This window comes from Trichosurus vulpecula, chromosome 1, assembly GCF_011100635.1.
Source record: "Trichosurus vulpecula isolate mTriVul1 chromosome 1, mTriVul1.pri, whole genome shotgun sequence".
In the NCBI taxonomy this organism is placed as follows: Eukaryota; Metazoa; Chordata; class Mammalia; order Diprotodontia; family Phalangeridae; genus Trichosurus; species Trichosurus vulpecula.
In genome coordinates, this window is record NC_050573.1 from 229,107,964 (window position 1) to 229,128,264 (window position 20,301).

Genomic DNA, 20,301 nt, shown 5'->3' on the forward strand with positions numbered 1-20,301 from the left:
ATATACACATAGACATAATATATGTGTATCTATACACACAAACACAGGTTTATATGCATGTATACATTTGTAATTTTTAAAATTTTGTTTTTCTCCTTTTTTGATTGGGGAGATAAGGCATAAAGAAGGTGCTGGCAATAGTCTTGTCACAAAAGAAGAAAGGAGGGTGATCGAGTTTTTTTTAATCCACAGGATTGAAGAGAAATTCAGAAGAAAACATAGACAAGCAGAAAAGCTTTGAAAGTAATATACTAAATGTACTATATACTTAACATAAAAAACAAGTCCTGAGTTGGGAAGAGGGTTTCCTCCCTCCCTAGGTAGTACCTACAGTCCTACACCAATAAAATCACAGGTCTAGTCCTATAATATATCATCATCATCATCATCACCACTCCATTATAGACACTGGGAATCTGCCACGTCTAAGTCAAAGTCCCTCTCTTCTATTGGAATTATTGCTATTTTCACAGCAGAAATGGGACAATAGTTGAGGGTTTGCTCACTCTAGCAACCTGGGAAGGCAGAGGCATTCAACATTCCACCCCACAGGTCACCAACTCTTAACCATGGGGGTCCACAATGCATCCAACTTAATCTAGGGAAAGATACATTCAATCAGAAGCAAATATTGCTGAAGAGCTTCTAATGAGTCCTAATAAAACAGCTGGCTTCTGGAACACAAGATGGATACAAATGTAGAAAAGGTACTGGGAAGAAACCAAGATTCTTACTCCTCCTTTGTGAGCCACAACAGAATTTTAATAAAATCACAAAGGGCTATGTTTCTACAAACTACTAATAAAGAGAAGAAAAGAAGAGAGGAGAGAGAGGAGGAAAACTTGTGCTCTATTTGGGCCTGTCAGCCTGGAAGCTGTAGAAATGTCTATGTTAGCTAGTTGTCAAGACAACTCAAAGGCCAAATATAAAACTCCAGGATTCCAACCGGAAGGAGCTTTTAAACATATCCATCTCCATGTACTACAGAAGAAATAATAAACTAGGAGAAAATCCCTTATACCTCCTTCTCCATGTCATGTGGTGGTGGGTGTTAAAACCTGCATACTGGGAAACTTTTGGGGTTTGATAGGCTGCTTTTTTTAGGGTTTTTAAAAGATAATAATAATTGATAATAAAATGCCTAACAATAGGTGTGATCCTCACAACAATCTTGGGATTGCTTTATTATTCTCATTTTACAGATGAGGAAACTGAGGCAAGCAGAATTTAAGTGACTTGCCCAGAGTCACACAGACAGTAAGTGTCTGAAGTTTGGTTTGAGCTCAGATATTCAGGACTCCAGGCCTGATGCTCTGTCCCTGGGTCACTTTTTTCTAAATCACTATTTTTAAAGTTAAAATCCAAGCTATTTCCTAGTACTTGTACAAATTAACAACCTATGTGCTTGACATTTTGCTTTCTTTTTTTTTCTTTTCTTTCTTTTTTTCCCTTACTGGGTCTCCCTCTCTCATCAAGCATGGAAGTGCAGTGGCCACTCATAGTCTCAATCCCATGACTGATTCTACAAGAGCTCTGACCTGCTCCATTTCCACCCTTTTTCTGTTAGCCCCCTTTTGGGCAACCTAGTGGCCCTCCTCCTTCCAAGTACTTACCATATTAGTGCTGAATACCCATGAGTACTCCCCAGTTCAAGAGATCCACCAGCTTCAGCCTTGTAGCAGGGACTACAGATCTAAACCACTGCATGCAATAACACTTTACATTTATCCCTTCCACATCTCAGGGGCTAGGGGTGTGGTGCCCCAGAAAATCTGAGTAAAATTTTTTTTGTATCAGAGAAGTCTGACTTTTTTCTTTCTCTTTTATGGGGTGTTTACAGTACCTTATTGTAAAATTTGAGCTGTGTTTGGTCATAGGCTCAGTGTTGTCTGCCAGCCTTCATGTGTTGCCTGCTGCTTCTGCAAAATTCCCCCAAATTCCCATTTCATTTCTTACACCAACCCATGATACAGCAAAACCACGATGGGTAAAGTTGTGATGTAGAAGGGATAACTGTACTTTCCATATGAGACAGCCAAAAATGAGAGGCCTGTGGCTGTGGATGCCTGACAAAGGCACTTCATCTAAGTTTTGCTCACCATATCAACTCTACCTTTCTGAATGATCATCTCAGGAAACACTATGAAAATGACTTTGACTCTGCTAAAGCTCTGGAAGAACTCCCATTTCTAGAGGAAGACCAGAGCCGACCAATCACCAAAGAGAACCACAGACCAAAGTCTTGCTCTTAGCCAAACACCTCTGGGGTTGTCCTCTGACTGAACCCTGTGCCTAGAACAGCCTGGACCACCTTAAACCATCCGAAACTGATCCTAGGAATGTGACCTGCACCAACATCCTGCTTCCCTGTTCCATCTGTTCAAAAAACTCCCCTCCCCCAAACTGCCCCTTTGCCCTTCCCCCATTCCCCTTGTGGCTTTAGTCTTCTTTTTTTTCCTCTTTTTTTTGTAGGGGGAAGGCAGGGCAATTGGGGTTAAGTGACTTGGCCAAGGTCACACAGCTAGTAAGTGTGTCAAGTGTCTGAGGCCAGATTTGAACTCTAGTTCTCCTGACTCCAGGGCCAGTGCTCCGCCCACTGCACCACCTAGCTACCCCTGCTTTAGTCTTTAAATAGAACTCTGTACTCCTATACAGGTGGGCACTCAATACTCGAAGTGTCCCAGTGTACTCATCCCTGGGCAATTCCATATTAAAGATGCATTTCTGTTTTTTTCATTCCTGACTCCTCTGGTTTTCTTTATACTGAGTATGGGGTCGACAGTACACTCACAAGTTCATCAAACCTTCTGCCACTTGTTTAACTTGTTTTCAAGAAAACTTCAGAGATGAAAACCTGAAGTAGAATATTTTCAACAGGTAACTTAAGTAAACCCAAATAATGCTCTTGAATCCTTGGATTTCCAAGACCATTGAGCAGCTAGTCAAGGATAGTTCACTGGCCATTAATGTTCCATACCAATCCCATCCTAGTGGTCACTATGAAATACCAGGAGCTCAGACAATCCCATGCACTACAAAATCCTGGAAACATAAAAAAATCAAGGGCCTCGGTAGTCGGGTATCCCAAGGTTAGGTGAGACAGATAAAGGTAGTTCAAAGAGTGCCAATATGCCCCATTACTACCTGAGGCAGCAACATGGGTCCCCAATTTCAGAAATAAAGGCCTCTAGGTAGATATTACTAAGCAGGGATGTGCAGATAAATGTTTAACAACCAACTTTCTAAAAAATGTATGCAGGACACACTTTCAAGTTTAATCTGCATTATCAACATTTTCTATATCTTTTTCTTAAGTCTAGATAATCAACAAGGCAATAAATTAAGTCCTGATTTATAACATCTGCTGATTTCTGAGGTAAAAATGCTCACACTGATAATTTAACTGGTTACAGCTGGCTCCAGCATACCCTTGTTACTGAGATAAGGGGAGACCCTTATAAATATGTAGCTAAGGATGGCTGCCTGGATTTCTTGTGTCTCTGCCTTGAGTTTTAGCCTAGAATAATGCTCCAAATCTTCATTAAACCACTTGAACACTTGACCAGTTGTGATTCTGGTAGACTCTAGTAGAGTCTCATGAGCTGATATTTCCACACCACTAGATCTACTGGGGTGGCTGGGTGTTTAGGAAACGACATGGAAGTTCTGGAGTACTGTATACCTCATCTTTAGGTATAAATGAGACTTCAGGTGATAGCCCAATGGGTAGGTACCACAATTGTTTATAGTTCTATTGAGAAAGGCCAATCAGGAGAGAGATGTAGGTTAGAGGGCATAGGTTAGAGGTTATTGACACATAGACTAAGTAGAAGGTAAGGTTACCAAAGATAGCATGAAAAGTGCACTGGATTTGGAGTAAAAGGACTTGGGTTTGAATCTTGACTATGCCCTTACTACCAGTATGACCCTGGGCAAGTTCTCTGAGTTAAATGGGTTAACTTCTCTGAGTTTCTCTTTCTTTATCTGCTAGAAAATGAGTAAGTATTGGATTTCAATTTGGAATGATGCAAGGAAAGTGTTTAAAATGTAAGATGGTCACCTGAATGGGAGGCAGACCATCCAGCTCCCAAATACATACTCCAACAAAACCCTGAAGTGTGCACCAGACAGAATGGTGATCAAGAAACCCAATGAGAACCTACAGTGACTTCTGATAGAAGAGGCCCAAAGGCAATAGGACACAAGGCCTACCAACAAATAGTGCAGGATAATCTTCCAGTTTAACCAGAGGCAGCCAGAGACAAGAAGCTTCCAAAGCTCTGTGTCTCGAGGCAAAAAGAAGGAAGCAATCATTTATTAAGTACCTATTATTTTCTAGAAACTATGAATAAGAGAAAGGGGACGGAATAAACATTTTACATAGCACCTGCAAGTACAGGTAGGTGCTAATATTAACCCCCATTTTACAACTGAGGTAACTAAGACAGACCAATTGGTCACACACCTAAGTAGGTATGGAGGACAGATCTGAACTCTGACTCCAGGTCTAGCACTCCATCTACTATGCCACCCTGCTGCATAGCAGCAAGAGTAAAGGTCTCCCCTGAAAAAGCTCAAGGGTACTGGGAAAGCTTTAGGGGTGGGAAGCTTGGACAGGCCAGCAAATGGCAGCAACCAGCAGTAAAGACCAGAACATAAAGCAGCAGGGCTCAAATCAGGACACCCCAGGCCCAGGGATGCTGAAGTCCCTAGTACTATGTCCTGAGAATCCAGAGAAGACCCTGAAGATGTAGTATTTTGAACCTCAAAGACATAGCTGAGACTACTGTTAGGATAGAGGTTAGTACCAAGAACCAAGATGACTGAGCGTGAAACCAAGTAGGGATGGACTTTTTCCAGCTAACACCAATACTAACATCAAAAGCACAGCAGAAGATTAAGCATGGCTCTGGCACAAAGCCCCAGTTCAGGAACTAAAGCTGGAGAGATGAGTAAATTAAAGAAAACACTAATTAATGGTAAAAAATTATTGTAAATCTAAAGAACTCCAACAGAAAGATCCATAACTACTTCAAAGAATCAAAGAAAAATAGATTTTCCATAAAAACTATATGAATATCAAGAAAAAATGAAGCAAGAGCTTTAAAATGAAATAAAAGCTCTTGAGAAAAGAATTGGAAGTAAAATAAATAGCTTAGAAGAGAAAATGGTAAATTTTACTCAAGAAACGTCATCCCAGAAAACCAGAATAGTCCAAACAGAAATTACGTCTCATGACTCTATGAAACAGCAAACATATTGGAACAATATCTAAGATTTAGAAAATAGGTGAAGATATAAGATACTTGATATAAAAAACAAATGACCTACAAAGCAAGTCAAAGAGAAATAATTTAAGAATCACTGGTCTTCCCAAAAAACGATTTAAAAAAAAAAGCCTGGGCATTATTATATTTTGGGAAATCATCAGTGATAACTGACTAGATCTGTTAAAGATAGGTAGAATCTGTCAATTATCTCCTGAAACAAACCCCAAAAGGAAAAGCACTAGGAATGTCATAGCCAAAATCAAGAGTATTCAGGTCAAACACAAATACTGCCCGTAGCTAGAGGGAAGCAGTTCAAGTACCTAGAGACTACAGTCAGTATCACATATGTCCTAGAAGCTTCTACCATAAACAATAAGAGATTACAAAAGTCCAAAGATATAGATGTACAATCAAAATAACCTACCCTGATGATATTCCAGAGGTCAAAGGAGCTAGCTTAAAACCAAGAATCACGTACCCAGCAAAACGGAGTATATAATACTCCATGGCAAAATATGGATTTTCAATAAATTAGGGGACTTTCAAACATTCTCGATGAAAAGACCAGAGCTGAATAAAAAATCTGACTTTAAATACAAGAATCAAGAGAAGTATGAAAAGGTAAACAGGAAAGAGAAATCATAAGGGACTTACTAAAGTTGAACTGTTTTGTTTACATTCCGACATGAAAAGATGATGTGTGTAATTCATGAGACCGTTCTCAGTATTAGGGTAGTTGAAGGGAATATACACATATATAGACAGAGGGCACAGGGTGAGTTGAATATGAAGGGATGATATCTAAAAAAATAAAATTAAGGGGTGAAAGAGGAATATATATATATATGTATATATATATATATATGTACATATATATATAGAGAGAGAGAGAGAGAGAGGCAGAAGGAGAAAGGTAGAGATAGAATGGGGTAAATTCTCTCAAATAAAAGTGGCAAGAAAAAGCAGTTATAACGGAAGTGGAGAGGGGACAGGTGAAAGGGAATGAGTGAACCTTGCTCTCATTGGATTTGACTTAAGGAGGGAATAATATACACACTCAATTGGGTATCTTACCCCACAGGAAAGTAGGGGGGAAAGGGATAAGAGGAGGGGATGACAGAAGGGAGGGCATATTGGGGGAGGAGGTAGTCAAGAGCAAACACTTTTGAAAAGGGACAGGGTCAAGGGAGAAAAGTGAATAAAGGGGGACAGGATAGGATGGAGAGAAATTTAATTAGTCTTTCACAACATGACTATTATGGAAGTGGTTTGCATAACAATACACATGTGGCCTATGTTGAATTGCTTGCCTTCTCAAGGAGGGTGGGTGGGGAGGGAAGAAGGGAAAGAATTTGGAACTCAAAGTTCTAAAAACAAATGTTAAAAAAAAGTTGTTTTTACATGCAACTGGGAAATAAGATATATAGGCAATGGGGTATAGAAATCTATCCTACTGTACAAGAAAGTAAGGGGAAAAGGGGATAAGGAGGGGAGTGTGGTGATAGAGGGAAGGCAGACTGGGGAAAGGGCCAATCGGAATTTATGCCATCTTGGTGGGGGGAGGTAGAAATGGGGAGAAAATTCGTAACTCAAAATCTTGTGGAAATTAATGTTGAAAACTAAAAATAATAAAGAAAAAAAGAAAAAATAACTCACCCTGCAAAGTTGAGCATAATTCTACATGGAAAAAATATATCTTTAATGGAATAGAGGACTTTTAAGCATCCCTGATGAAAAGACCAGAGCTGGGTAGCAATTACACAAGGATCCAGAAAAATCCTAAAAAACTAAATTTATTTGGGCAGTTGAAAGGAGCTGGAAGATTATCTATTCTAGAGTTAACATTTTAATATGAGGATAAAAAATAAGAGTTCCTTGAGAACCTTAATGTTATCAAAGCATACTGAGAACCAAATAAGGGGAAAAAGAGGTCCTGGAGGAGGAATAGTTCTTTTGAGGATCCGAAGAGGGGAAATTGGAGGAAGTCTACAGGAGGAGGTTGAAGAGGGGAAACAGAAGGACTCTACTGTTATCAAAAAGGAAGAAGAGAGTAGAACTTACTCTTTCTCATAATTGGAAAGTGTGAGAAGAGGAATGGGTATTAAGTGAAGCTCTTTCTTATCTAAAACGGACAAAGGAGAACTGAACAAATGAACACAAAGACAGTAATGTAGAAAAACATCAAAGTCAACAGGGAAAAAGTAGAGACGGGAAGCAGAAGTCATTACGAGGGAGGAGAATTCTGAGGGAATATCAGCAAGCAAAATGAGCTTTCTGATGAGGAGATGAGAGAAGTCAGATTTAGGAGGGTGTTTTGTAGAGATGTTAGACAACTGGGATATGGCTGAACAAATCGCGGTACACGAATGTAACTGAACATTATTGCCCTGTTAACAAATGATGGAAGAGATGATTTCAGAGAATCCTTGGTGGTATGAACTGACAGTGAAGGAACAGAACCAGGAGAACAATTTATACAAGAACAGACATTGATTTTTTTAAAAATGATCTTGAAAGCTTCAAGAAATCCAATCAATGTAGTGACCATCCAGAAGACCTATGATGAAGCATGTTACTTCTCTCCTGACAGAGAGAGGAAAGACACAAGGAACAGAAAGTAGCATATATTTTTTCACATGGCCACATTACAGATTCATTTTGCCTGACTATTCTATTTGTCATAAAGAATGTTTTTCTTTATTTTCTCAGTTAATTGGGAGTGGGGAGAGATTTGGCAAGAAGTTAGCAATACTAATGTCAAGAAAGAAGGCCACTAAAACAATCTTTAAAATGTACAGAAAAGAATAGAAGGAATTTCAGGAGAAAGCACAGACAAGTAGCGCTTTGGAAAACAATGTGTAGAATTCATATATGCGGGGCAGCTAGGTGGTGCAGTGAGTAGAGCACTGGCCCTAGAGTCAGGAGGACCTGAGTTCAAATCCAGCCTCAGACAGTTGACACATTTCTAGCTGTGTGACCTTGGGCAAGTCATTTAACCCCAATTGCCCTGCCCCCCCCAAAAAACAAAACAAAAAAAGAGAATTCATATATGTGTGTGTGTATGTGTGTGCGTGTGTGTGTATCAAGTGATATAAAGTAGAAAGTCACAGATACACATCCCCTTTTTATTTCCTCCTATGTATATGGAAATGGTCCTTTTTTGGTACTAAAATTCAGAATTTAAAAAAAAATAAAGTAAGCACTAAAAAAGTGATTATGCTGTCTTTATTCTTTGACCAGCAATCTCATTTCTGAGCATATACATTGAGAAAGTCGAATCAATTGATAAGTAAGCATTTATTAAGTGCATACTATGTGTCAGGCATGGTGTTAAGCCAAAGATAGAAACAAACACTCTTTGCAACAGCAAAGATCTACAAAATGAGTGACCACTGATTAGGAAACGGCTAAAAAAAAACCTGCCATGGTAAATGAATATAATGTAATATTATTATATAATAAGCAATGAAGAATATAAGAAATTCAGAGAAACCTCAGAAGATTTATGTGAACTGATACAGAGAAAACTAAGCAGAACCAACAAAAATATACACAATGACTACGATAATATGAATTAAAATATCACTTAGAAGAAAGATGAACTATGAATAATGGAAAAAAACACTGAAAGTTCCAGAGAAAAGATAAGGAAAAATACCTCTTTTCTCATGGCAGAGAGATGGGACAGAGGGGAAGAAGTAATAGGTTTTCCTTTGGGACACTTTTGCTTAATTGTTAGTTTGCAGTTTGTTTTGTTTTTATCACTGTCATTGAATTCCAAGTAGTGATTCTATCTGGAGAGGTAATGGAAAATGATTGCAATGTAAAGACAAAAAAAATCAAGAAAATGTACTTAAAAATAGTTGGCTAAATGGCCTTTCAACCTAAACCTTTGAACCTGAGGCTATGTGCCTAGAAGAGCCTTCAAGACTACAAGACCATGGAATGGTGTTCAACAAATAAGCACTGTGTTGATATTTGTGCTCGGTCTAAATAAAGTAGAAAGGTATAATAACATGTAAGGTCAGTCCAACCTGGAGTAGGAAGAATAGGCAGGCGTCCAAGGTGGATGATTAGAGGGGTGTTACAAGGCTCCACCTTGGAAAAAATTTCTTGGACACTGCACTTCACCTCCTACCTGAAACTCCCTCCACTGGAGTCCCTCCAATAAACTAGATAACAAAGGTAAGACATTGTCTCCAGAAGGCCATAAAATACACAAGTTACTTGGAAGAAGAGAATAAAACCCGGGAATCTCCTTTAATTCCTTTCTATTCTTCACTTTTTCAATGGATTTATGATCTCATCAGTGTGGATAATTTCAGTAGAAGAGATTGCAATCTATCCACAAGTCTGACAGGTAGGCTCTACCTACCACTCAGGGGCACTTCCTCTTAAGTTTCCTGACGTTATGTGAGTGCCAATGTAGCACAATGGCTATCCAACCATTATCATACTTTCTTGCCACATGACTGTCTTTCCTCCTCTTCTAGTATTTATGATTTCTCCTATATTTCTCTCTGCACACAATTCATAGAGATACATTGTAGAGACAGCACATTGCATGTGAGGTCAGGAAGACCTGGGTTCTTCAGATTCTGCCTTTCCCACTTACTAGACTTGTGTCAATGGGCAAGTCATTCAACCTTTCTAAGCTCAAGTTTCCTCATCTGGAAAATGGGAATAAAAACATCTGTAATATCTACCTCATGAGGTTATTATAAAATACTTTGCAAATCTTTTTTTAAGTTTTATTGATGTGTTTTCTTTTTATATTACAAACATTTATGGATTTCTCTCTCCAAAGATAGCTCTCTGGTAATAAAGTAAAACAGCTGAGCAAAACTAACAATAGTGACCTCATGTAAAAGTGCTTATAATATTCCACATCTGTAACACCCCCAACTTCTCTATTACTTAAATTTTTAAAAAAATTTTTCTCCCTCCCATTCCTCACTACATTGGAGAGAAAAAAGAAAAAGCCAATTTCTTATAAGAAATATGGATAGTTAAGTAAAACAAACTCCCTCCTTTTTGATGACTTTGAGAACACAACAAACCCTATTCCTTTATTCGCCTCTACAAGCAGAGTCTGTGAGCCATCCTTACATTTGGCTGCAACTTCCTTATGCCTTCCAGTTTCATTTATAGGAAAAAAAACAACAATATTGCTACAACTCAGTTTCTTCAGTAGCCCATTGGCTGAGATCTTATAGCAAAGACCACACAAAGGATCAACAATTAAGTTAAGGTTTAGAAAAACTCTGTAAATTACGTGATCCGTGGCACTATCTGCTCTCTGTTACCCTGTCATTTTGACTACAGAAGCTGATAAAGGTCACTGAGGATTGACACAGGGCCAATTTGCACTTTTCTTTTGCTTCTTGTGTTGCCATGACCAAAGAATCCATCACTTAATGAATGGCCAGCATACTGGCGATGAGCCTCTCCATCCTTAGTTCAGCTTGTCCTTGGAAAGCAAACTCAACTGCATTAGAAGCCAGCCTTTCTAGTACAGTAAAACGCACCAAAGTTTACACTTCACTGTCATATCCTTCAAAAACCCATTATTATTTCCACGTCCTGATGAAACAGCAAAGTGGAACTCCCATTATACAAATTAATTTCCCAGATTAACTAAAAATCATCTTAGAATCACAGGTTTACAAGAGATAGAATTATGGATTGTAATATTGGTAAGGATTTCAAAAGATTTCCTAGTCCAGCTCTCTACAGGTAAGGTATTATTATCCCCCTTTTATATATAAGTGACAATATCATACAACAGGAGAAGAATAGTACTCAGGCCTTCTAATTAGCAGTAGAAAATGAGGTCCTTTGGGAGATAAAATGCTATTAACCCCAAGAGGATCTATAATTCTGCGAGCGTTGTATACGTAATTTTAGGCATCATACTTTCAGATAACCATTATCTAACTAGAGTAGGAGTTACTGACTTTTTTGTGAGTCATGGACTCCTTTAGCAGTTTGGTGAAACGTAAAGATTTCTCAAATTAATGAAATGTTAAAATTCATAATTGAAGGAAATGCTATATTCCAGTTAAAGTTTAATGAAAATAAAGATATTTTGTTCCATCCAAGTTCATCGGACCCCCCCTCCCCAATCTATCCACACACCCTTTGGAAGTCTGAATACCCAAATTAAGAAGCCCTGAACCAGACTATATCTAGAAGGGCGTGACTAAGGGCAGATGAGGCAGCTAGGTGGTATAGTAGATAAAGCACTGAGTCTGGAGCCAGGAGGACCTGAGTTCAAATCCGACCTCAGACAATTGACACACTTACTAGCTGTGTGACCTTGGGCAAGCCACTTAACCCCAACTGCCCTGCCTCCACCCTCCTAAAAACAAAACAAAAAGAAGGATTTAAATCAGAAGCCCTGGATTCAAATCTAAGACTCTGCCACTACCTATTTGATTTCAGACAAGTCATTTTATCTCTTGAGGCCTCAGTTTCCCTCTGTAAAATGAAAGGGTTGGATGAAATTATATCTAAGATATCTTCCTGTTCTAAAATCCTACAATCTTTTGTCTAAATTCTTGGTCAAAGGGGAGTCACAAAACAGAGTGGTGAAAATTTGGCCTACTTTATAGCTTTCCCTAAGGCCAGCCCTAGTCATACAAACCTAAGTATGCTTCCAATACTTTCAACTACTTAAGGCACCACATTCCTTCTAGGTCCTTGATAGTCTTTCTGAAACTGAAATGATCCCTCAAAAGGAGACATAAAATTCCTGGAATTTATGTCTGGATAATATTAGAATTCCTGGCCTAAAGATGAGGGGGAAAAAGAATCTACCAATGTGCATTCTGATAAAAGCCACTAAAGATAGACTAGAATAACATACAAACATATAACTTTGCACAATTGGGTAAAAGAGGCTGAGGGGGTCTTTACTGAGGATATGACAAAGGTAAAGATAAGGCTAAACTAAGCCACACAATCCAGACAGAGGTTCTAGAACCCTCCTCAAAACACAGTCCAGAGGGCACGACAGTTTTGTAAACACGAGTCTATCCTAATCTTCTCCCTACAAAAGCCACAGGGTGGATAGAGACTTAAAAGATCATTTCCTCTTATTCACTTCTGGGAAATCTACTGACAACTCATAGTTAACATTTCTTTGAGGCTAACAAGAATGAGTGTTCTCTTTTGCTGCTTTTGTTGGTGGAGGGAAGCAGGTTTCTTGGAGACAAGATTGGCTGGACCCAACTAGCAGGAGTCCACAGATGTCAAAAGCTGCTGCATCTTTGCAAGGGGAAAGGGAGAAGTGGGGGAGGGGGTTACCAGGACACAGTTCTTTTTAAAAAACCAGCTTTGAGGTAGGGAGCAGGGATGGATTCCGAGGCGGAATGAGATCAAATAGAAAAGCCCTAGATACTGAACTCCGGAAGAATGTCCCGTTGGAACTTTCGGAGTGGCCCTCCTTGTTAATGACACAGGCCAGCCACTCCACTGGCTTTTCCATCATTGGCAGCTTAAACAGAGTTCTTCTTTATGCTAAGAAAGAAGATTTGAGAAAGAGGGGAAGTAGTAGTTATGGGGGGGGGGGGGGGGAGGCGGGGAACGAAGACTTTCTTAGCCCGCTGTTTTATCCACGACACAAAAGGCTTCCAGACCAACCACATACTTTCTTTATCCACCCTCCCAACCACTGCCGTACTCTAAGTTTAAAAACACTAATGGATAGCTTAACCTCGGTATTTTAAAAAAGTAAATAACTGAATAAACTAAATCATTCCCAGGGGGACAAAAGAGGATTTCAGGCTATGAAAGCTAATTTACTTTCAGCCGGAAGGAAATTATCAAAGGCAATGGAGAAAGCCCCTCCAACAAGGCTAGGAGGAAGGAGTGGAGGGAAAAGCGCTCCAAAGATGGAAACGGGACTCCCCGGTACCCTCGCTGGCAGATGGAGAGCGGTTCCGGGGGCACGCTTCCCCGAAGGGACCCTCCAGTCCCAGGGCAGCCCAGTTACAGGAAGCCGGTCCAGGGAAGGTGGCCAAAAGAGACAGGCAAGAAGCCAAGAAAGCTCCCTGAGCCCGCTTCGTCCCGGGACCCCAGCTGGGGCGGGGGGAGGGAACGGGGTTGACGAAGGCCAGAGGGGAGTCTAGGCCCCCTGGCTTACGGGGGGCTAGTGGGACGCTTGCGGGAGCATCCCCCCTCCCTCCGAGATAGGGGCGGGGGTCTCGAGGCCACGGCCGCCCCCTCTCGGCTGGAAAAAGCCGGTCCCCTTCGCTCGTCTCCCCTGGCAAGAGCCTCCGGCGCCAGGACTCACCCCGAGAAGACACACTTTCAGCTCGCGTATCGCCATCATCTGCTTGGGGCTGGGGCAGGGCAGGGGGCTTGCATTCTCCGGGAGGAGTCTCTCGGGTGTCCCGCGCAACCAACGCAGCCGCCGCCGCCGGCTCCTCTCTACTGGTCGGGCTCTCTCCCTTTCTCTCTCTCTGTCTCTGTCTTTCTCTCTTAGCCAACCAGGGAGCGGAAACCAGCTGCTGCTATTTCTGGGCAGCCCCAGCCCCAGCGCCGCCACCACCACTACCACAGCCTCCACAGCAGCCGCCGCGGACAATCACATGTCTACAATGCTAATCTTCCCTCCGAGACTTGGGGTCTACAAGCTCTCGGACCCTAAACTCTACAACGAGCTCACTAGCCCAGAAACCAGCCAGAAGTCAGCGCGTCTCTCAGGAACGCCCTCTGGGGTCCCCTTGGCACCCGAAACTGAGACACCTCCGCTGCTACACGTGATAACCCCAACTCAAAACAAGGCTGCAGTCCAAACCCCCAACTCTTCGTCGCCCACTGCCCCAAATCTCGACAACTTAACTCAGCCCCAGTGAAAGGCCATTCTGTGTTCTCGACGCAGTCCGAGCTAGCCGAGTGTCGGGGTGATCTATGGGTATAATTTATCTGTATTAGTGTATCTCTGAACTGAGCGTGGTGAGAGTCAGAACTGGCTGTTTTCTGAAGTTCGACCTCCTGGTTCCACCACCTTTCCTCACCTCCTTCTCCCCCCTCACCCCTACCCCGAAGCCCTCAGCAGCAAGACAACTGTGACCTTGTTTCCCTATAACCATTGAAGTGGACTTTAAAATACTCTTTGGAATCCAAGGAAATACTTCTCCACTGTGGGAGTCCACAAAAAAAAAAAAAAACAAGTGGTATCTTGGAGTGTTTGGAGACAGGGAGGCTATCCCTGATTGACAAAAATCCTACAGTCCATAGTATCCTAACTCTCCAATGCAGTATTCTCAAAAAGAATATCCTTATCTTTTGTTAACTACAGTAAAAAAAAAAAATCCCCTTGAAGAAATACTGCTTCCTTTTCTATCTACATGTTGCCTGGGTAGTCTCATAAGCTTCTACTATTAACAGTATGTAAGAGGGAGAAGTTAGGAAGGAGGAAATAAGCATGGAAGTTACATTGTCACTTGGCGTGGATTGGACGTCATGTAGTCACCACCACCACTACTATCTTTCCACGTGTATGTGTGACCCTAGAGCAACCAGTTCAGATCAGATTTAAAAATCAAGTAATTCTAGATGAGCCATCATAACTCACTGTCAGATTGTCTCCCTTAAAAACAAAAAGACAATAACCCCTAAGGCATGTGGAACTCTACCAAAAGGGATTTGACATATTGAGAAGGTTGGATCCTTTACTGAATAGTGAGGAGTTGTCTTCCAATCCACTTTTTTGGTCATTTCGGTGGTATCTGACTCTTTGTGAATCCATCTGAGATTTTCTTAGCAAAAACTACTAGAGTAGTTTGCCATTTCCTTCTGCAGCTCATTTTACACATGAGGAAACTGAGGCAAACAGGGTGAAGTGATTTGTCCAGGGTCATACAGCTAGTGTCTAATGCCAAATTTGAACTCAGGTCTTCCTGATTCCAGGCCCCCTCTATCCACTGTGCCACTTAGCTGCCCTTCTGATCCACTCCAAGGGCCTCTCTTTTTGGTTCATCTGGTACTGAGGGGAAGGAGAGGGAGAAGCTAGCTACTTATTTGCCAAGCATGAGGGGAGTCAGGATAGCTCCCATAAGATTTTTTTTTTTTAATTAACTGATCTGGACTACACGCTATAGCATAAATTTTCCAATTATACATATTGGGAAGAAAGGGGAAGTACTGAGGCCCAATCTTGGGTTGGTTTTCCTCATTTCAACCAAGTGACAATGGGTATGTCTATATTCTATTTGGATAAGTGTTTATCCAATGTTCCAAAGTCTGGATATCCTGCTGGGGAAAACTCATCATCAAATTGAATTCAACAAAGAACTCCCTTATCAACCCTTCCTACAAGTTAAATAATATCTACAAAATTAAATAACCAGTTGTAACAGGACTTTGCACATGCCCCAGATCACATTAGATGGAGACACCTGTGGGAGAAGTCAGGGACAAGCATCTTGGAGGAGGTATTCTGTTCCCCCACCTTGTGGGTGCAAGCTGCCCCTTTCTTTCCATTGGCTGTGTAATCAGAACCAGCTTCATCTTTAAAACTACCAGACTGGTATAGTCAAGATAAGTATCAAGAAGTTGTGTGAGAGAAAGGTTATTTCCTTCCCCTTTTATTGGTTTTTAGTCTGTTTCATTTGTCCATTTCAGTTCTAGTTACAGGCTGTGGATATCCCAGATGCTGGCCATAGAGCCGTGACAACCTTGGAGGCAGGATTCCAGGATGAATCCTGCTTCAAGGAAGCTCTGAGAAGCCAGGGTGTCAGGACACAAACCCAGGGGGGCACTAGACTTGGAACTTAGAAGGGCATACTATAGGAATGAAATTAAACAGAAAATCTAACTCCCTTTCTTCACCAGAGACTGAGATGATATGGATGTAAGAGAGGGGGGTTATTATATCCCCCAGGTGTTGTGGCAATGTTTATATGTTTGTTCTGGTTATATGTCTGAAGTAAATATTCTTTTGTAAAAATCAATCTGTTAAGTGGTTAAATGGTACTGGGGTACAGGAGACCACTAAAATTTGAGGAACACTAATAGGGGGGCTTGAGCCAATAGTAAAGAGACTCCCAGACCACTTAAAGGTAAGAGAAAACCCTAGGGAAGGGGTGAAATGTAGCATACCTGACCTTCAGGAAGTAGAGGCCAGGTTTGTCACAGTTACATTTGTGCTCTCTCTTACCTAAGCTTCTCTCTCATTTTCTTTTTCTTTTCAAAGTTTGATTGATGTGTTTTCTACAGCACAATCATTTCCATGTGGCTCCCCCACCTCCACTGGGAAAACCCTTCCTTATTAAAAACAAAAGTTAAGCTAAACCTAGCAACCCAGAGGAGGGATGACAATATGCATGGATACAGCATTCCTCACATTTACTCTCCTTTGTGTTTTCTCATCTGTTTTCTGGGACCACAACTGTTCATTACATTTAATACAAGATCGGTTACCTTTTTTTTTCTTTCATTTCATTGTAGATATTGTTTTCCTAGATCCACTTTCCTTATTCTCCTTAGTTCATACAGGCCTTCGTAGTTTCTTATAAATTAATTAAGAAGCATTTATTAAGTGCTTATTATGTGGCAAGTACTATGTTCTAGAAACACAAATAGGAAGAAAAAAAAGTCCTTGCCCTCAAGAAGATCACATTTTAATAGAAGGAGAAAACAAACGGAGTGGTGGCCAGGAAGGTCTGAAAAGTTACATGAATGATGAGTGGGGTCACAGGGGAGTAGATTGGCACATCCTTACCAGGTGGAGTGACATTTTGTTTCGTCATGACTCCAGAACTGGAGAGGGGTGTGAAAAAAAGGAAGACTAGGGTCTACTTGAAATAGTAGACCAAGTGAAGCATCAAGACAGTGTCAATCCAGCGCAGAATCTCCAAAGATAAAAGCGATAAAATCCTCTAGGAATGTCCAGGAGGCAAAGTTTTCAAAAAGGTGGTCAGGGAACACAGAATTGAGTAAAGCATGGCTGGGATCTGCCAGGAATAGTGGACCAGGTGAGGCAAATGGAGCAATTATATTCACATAGCACAAGGTGTTCAGTTCTTCTCCAATCCATGGGCCCCTACTTTGCTTGCAATTCTTTACTTCCACAAAAAAAGTGATACTATGAATATTTTGGTATATATGTAACCTTTCCCTCAGTCCTAGACCTGCTCAGGATTTGTGTATAGTAGAGGATTCCTTAGGCGAAAGAAGAAATGAACAGTTTCATGATTTCTTTAAAAATTCCACATTGTTTTCCAGAATGATTGGATGTATTCGCAACTCCACCTATGATGTATTAGCATGCCTTTCATCCTACAGCACCTTCAAAAGCAACTATTTCTATCTGAATGAATGAATAAATGAAGAAAGCATTTATTAACCATTCACTACATGTAAAGCATCCTACTAGGCACTGGGAGTAGAAACAGAAAACAGTCCCTGCTCTTAAGGAGCTTACTAACAGGGAAGATAAAGCATATGTGAGGTTTCAGTTGCAAGTCAGATAGAAAAGTCCCACTGTCCTTATAGTTCAGTAGCAAACCACGTGGTAATGCCTCTTCTTTAATGTAATCTTTACTGATAAAATCGTATCAATTTCTGCTGTTGAACCATTTGGACTCTGTTATGGGCCTTATTTTCTCCCTCTATATTATTTCACTTGGTGATCTCATCAACTCCCATAGATTCAATTATCATCTCTATGCTGATGATTCTCAAATTTACTGCCACATTCCTCCCAGTCCCCCAGGCTCACAACCTGGGTCTCATCTTGAATTCCTCTCTCTCTCTCTCTCTCTCTCTCTCTCTCTCTCTCTCTCTGTATATATATATATATACAATTTGTTGCCAAGGCCTTTTAACTTTAGCTTCATAACATCTCTCAAACATGCCCCCTTCTCTACTCTGACACTGCTGCTACCCTGGTACAGGCTCTCATTAGTTGATGCCTGGACTATCACACTAGCCAGCTGGTTGGTCCACCTGCCACAAGTCTCTTCCCATTCTAGTCCATCCTCCATTCACCTGACATAGTAATTTTCCTGAAGCATAGATCTGATCATGTTGCCCCATCCCCCCCCCATTCAATAAACCACAATGTCTTCCTGTTACCTCTAGGATCAAGTATAAAATCCTCTGGTGTTCAAAGTCCTTCATAACCTGCCCCCCTCACCTTACAAGTCTTCTGAAACCTCATATCCTTTCTCTTAAATCTAGTAACACTGGCTATCCAACACTCCATCTCTCTTTCTGCATTTTCACTGGCCATTCCTTATACCTGGAATGTTCTCCTTATCTTTGCCTCCAGGCTTTCCTGGCTTCTTTCAAATCTCAGCTAAAATCTCACCTTCCACAGAAAGCCTTTCCCAATCCTTCTTAATTCTATTGCCTTCCCTCTCTTGATTTCCAATTTATCTCATAGAGACAGCTCATTTGTACATAGCTGTTTGCATATTGTCTTTTCCATTTAACCATGGACTCTTTGAGAGCGGGGATTCTTTTACCTTTCCTTGTATTACCAGGGCTTGGCACATAATATATAATAGATGCTTAATAAATGTTTATTGATTAGTTGGCTGATTTGTCAGTGCCAAAGACTTTGAAGACAAGAACTTTCTTTTCTGGATCTTCAATAGCTATTGCTAACAATTGACCATCAGTCATCAACTGTTGCTGGTGGTGATGGGGAGGGTTGGCCCCTTCTCCATAAAGATTTCTTCCCTCAATGATGGCTTTAGGGGCTGGGCTGGCAGTAGGTTTGGTAGTTTAGGGGGGCACTGCTATTCCCAAGGCTCTTGAGCTTAGGGTCCTTGTCCCTCTTCATCAGGATCTGAGGAGAAATGGTGGTCAAGGTAAGGATGGTTTGACTTGCTTGGCTCATGCTGCTTCTCTCTCTCTCTCTCTCTCTCTCTGCATGTACGTGTGTGTGTCTATGTGTGTCTGTGTGTCTCTCTCTGTGCCTTGCTATTTCGAATAAACTGGCTTGCCTCCCTCCCAGCTTGTTCATTCACAAGTTCTCTCATGTTCTTGAAGAAAGGAACTGCAGATGTGGCAGACACTGGCTGCTCCTACAGCTGCACTGCTGGTGGCTATGGGATGACCACTGCCTACCCCAACCCCCACCTTCTTTATTCCCTGTTCTCTAAATGGTTGCTATCCTCTGTGATCATCTTTACCAAAATAGGTGTGACAGAATACCTCAGAGTGTTTTGGAGCATTTTTCTTCATATGGTTATTGATAGTATGTATTTATTCTTTTGAAAATTTTATATTCTTTGACCACATCTATTGGGGAATGCCTTATAGGTGTATCTGTGTCAATTTCCTATGTTTCTCTTAAAATAGATTTTTAATTGATATCTTTCCTTTAAACACCACCTAGATTTCTCTCTATTATCCCTCCTCATAACCTTTCCTACTGAACTACCCTTTATAACACATTTTTTAGAAAAGAAAGTAAGAAAGGGGGGAGGGAATTCAACAAAGCCAATCAATACATCAAAAAAAATCTGCCATATTTAATGATCCACATCTATGGACCTCCCCTCCCATACTACCTCTGCAAAGGAGTAGGTGGAAGCACTTCTTTCGACCAGGCTTGTTCTTTTTTAAATTTGGGGATATTTGTTTTGTAGTTCTTTTCCTTTCAACCTACATTGCTATAGTATATCTTTTCTTAATATCACATACCTGTTTATTACTGAACTTATCAACACAATGCATGAAAAGAAAATAGCAAGGTTGGTTTCTTCAACAAGTTTTTTATGTCTGTACCTTAATAAACAGCTTCACAGATGGGAAGGTAGTAGCATTTACTTCTTATCAGCGGCGACACAGTAAGGTGTTTAGACTTGGTATAAAACAAATATGTCATCACATTTGTATAAATCCAACTTGGTTTTTCTACCAGTGTCTGAGTAGTATCTGATCGTATCTCCAGTTTTCATGCAAATCCACTAAGAGATGGTATAATTTTGCTTCTGTTTCTCAGCAAGAAACTGTTTTATTCTGAAAATCTAGTGGAAAATAAGATGAAAAGGTCAATTAGTGCAGGCAC

At 40.8% G+C, this 20,301-nt stretch overlaps 1 protein-coding gene across 1 annotated transcript in view; it reads right to left on the reverse strand.

Moving 5' to 3' along the window:
- Window positions 1–13,973, reverse strand: part of RAB31 (RAB31, member RAS oncogene family) — a 182,288-nt gene extending 168,315 nt beyond the window's left edge. The window contains exon 1 of the mRNA XM_036759640.1: window positions 13,567–13,973. Within this exon, the coding sequence (XP_036615535.1) occupies window positions 13,567–13,605 (39 nt within the window). The 5' untranslated portion in view covers window positions 13,606–13,973. The remainder of the gene's footprint in view (window positions 1–13,566) is intronic.
- Window positions 13,974–20,301: the final 6,328 nt, after the last annotated feature.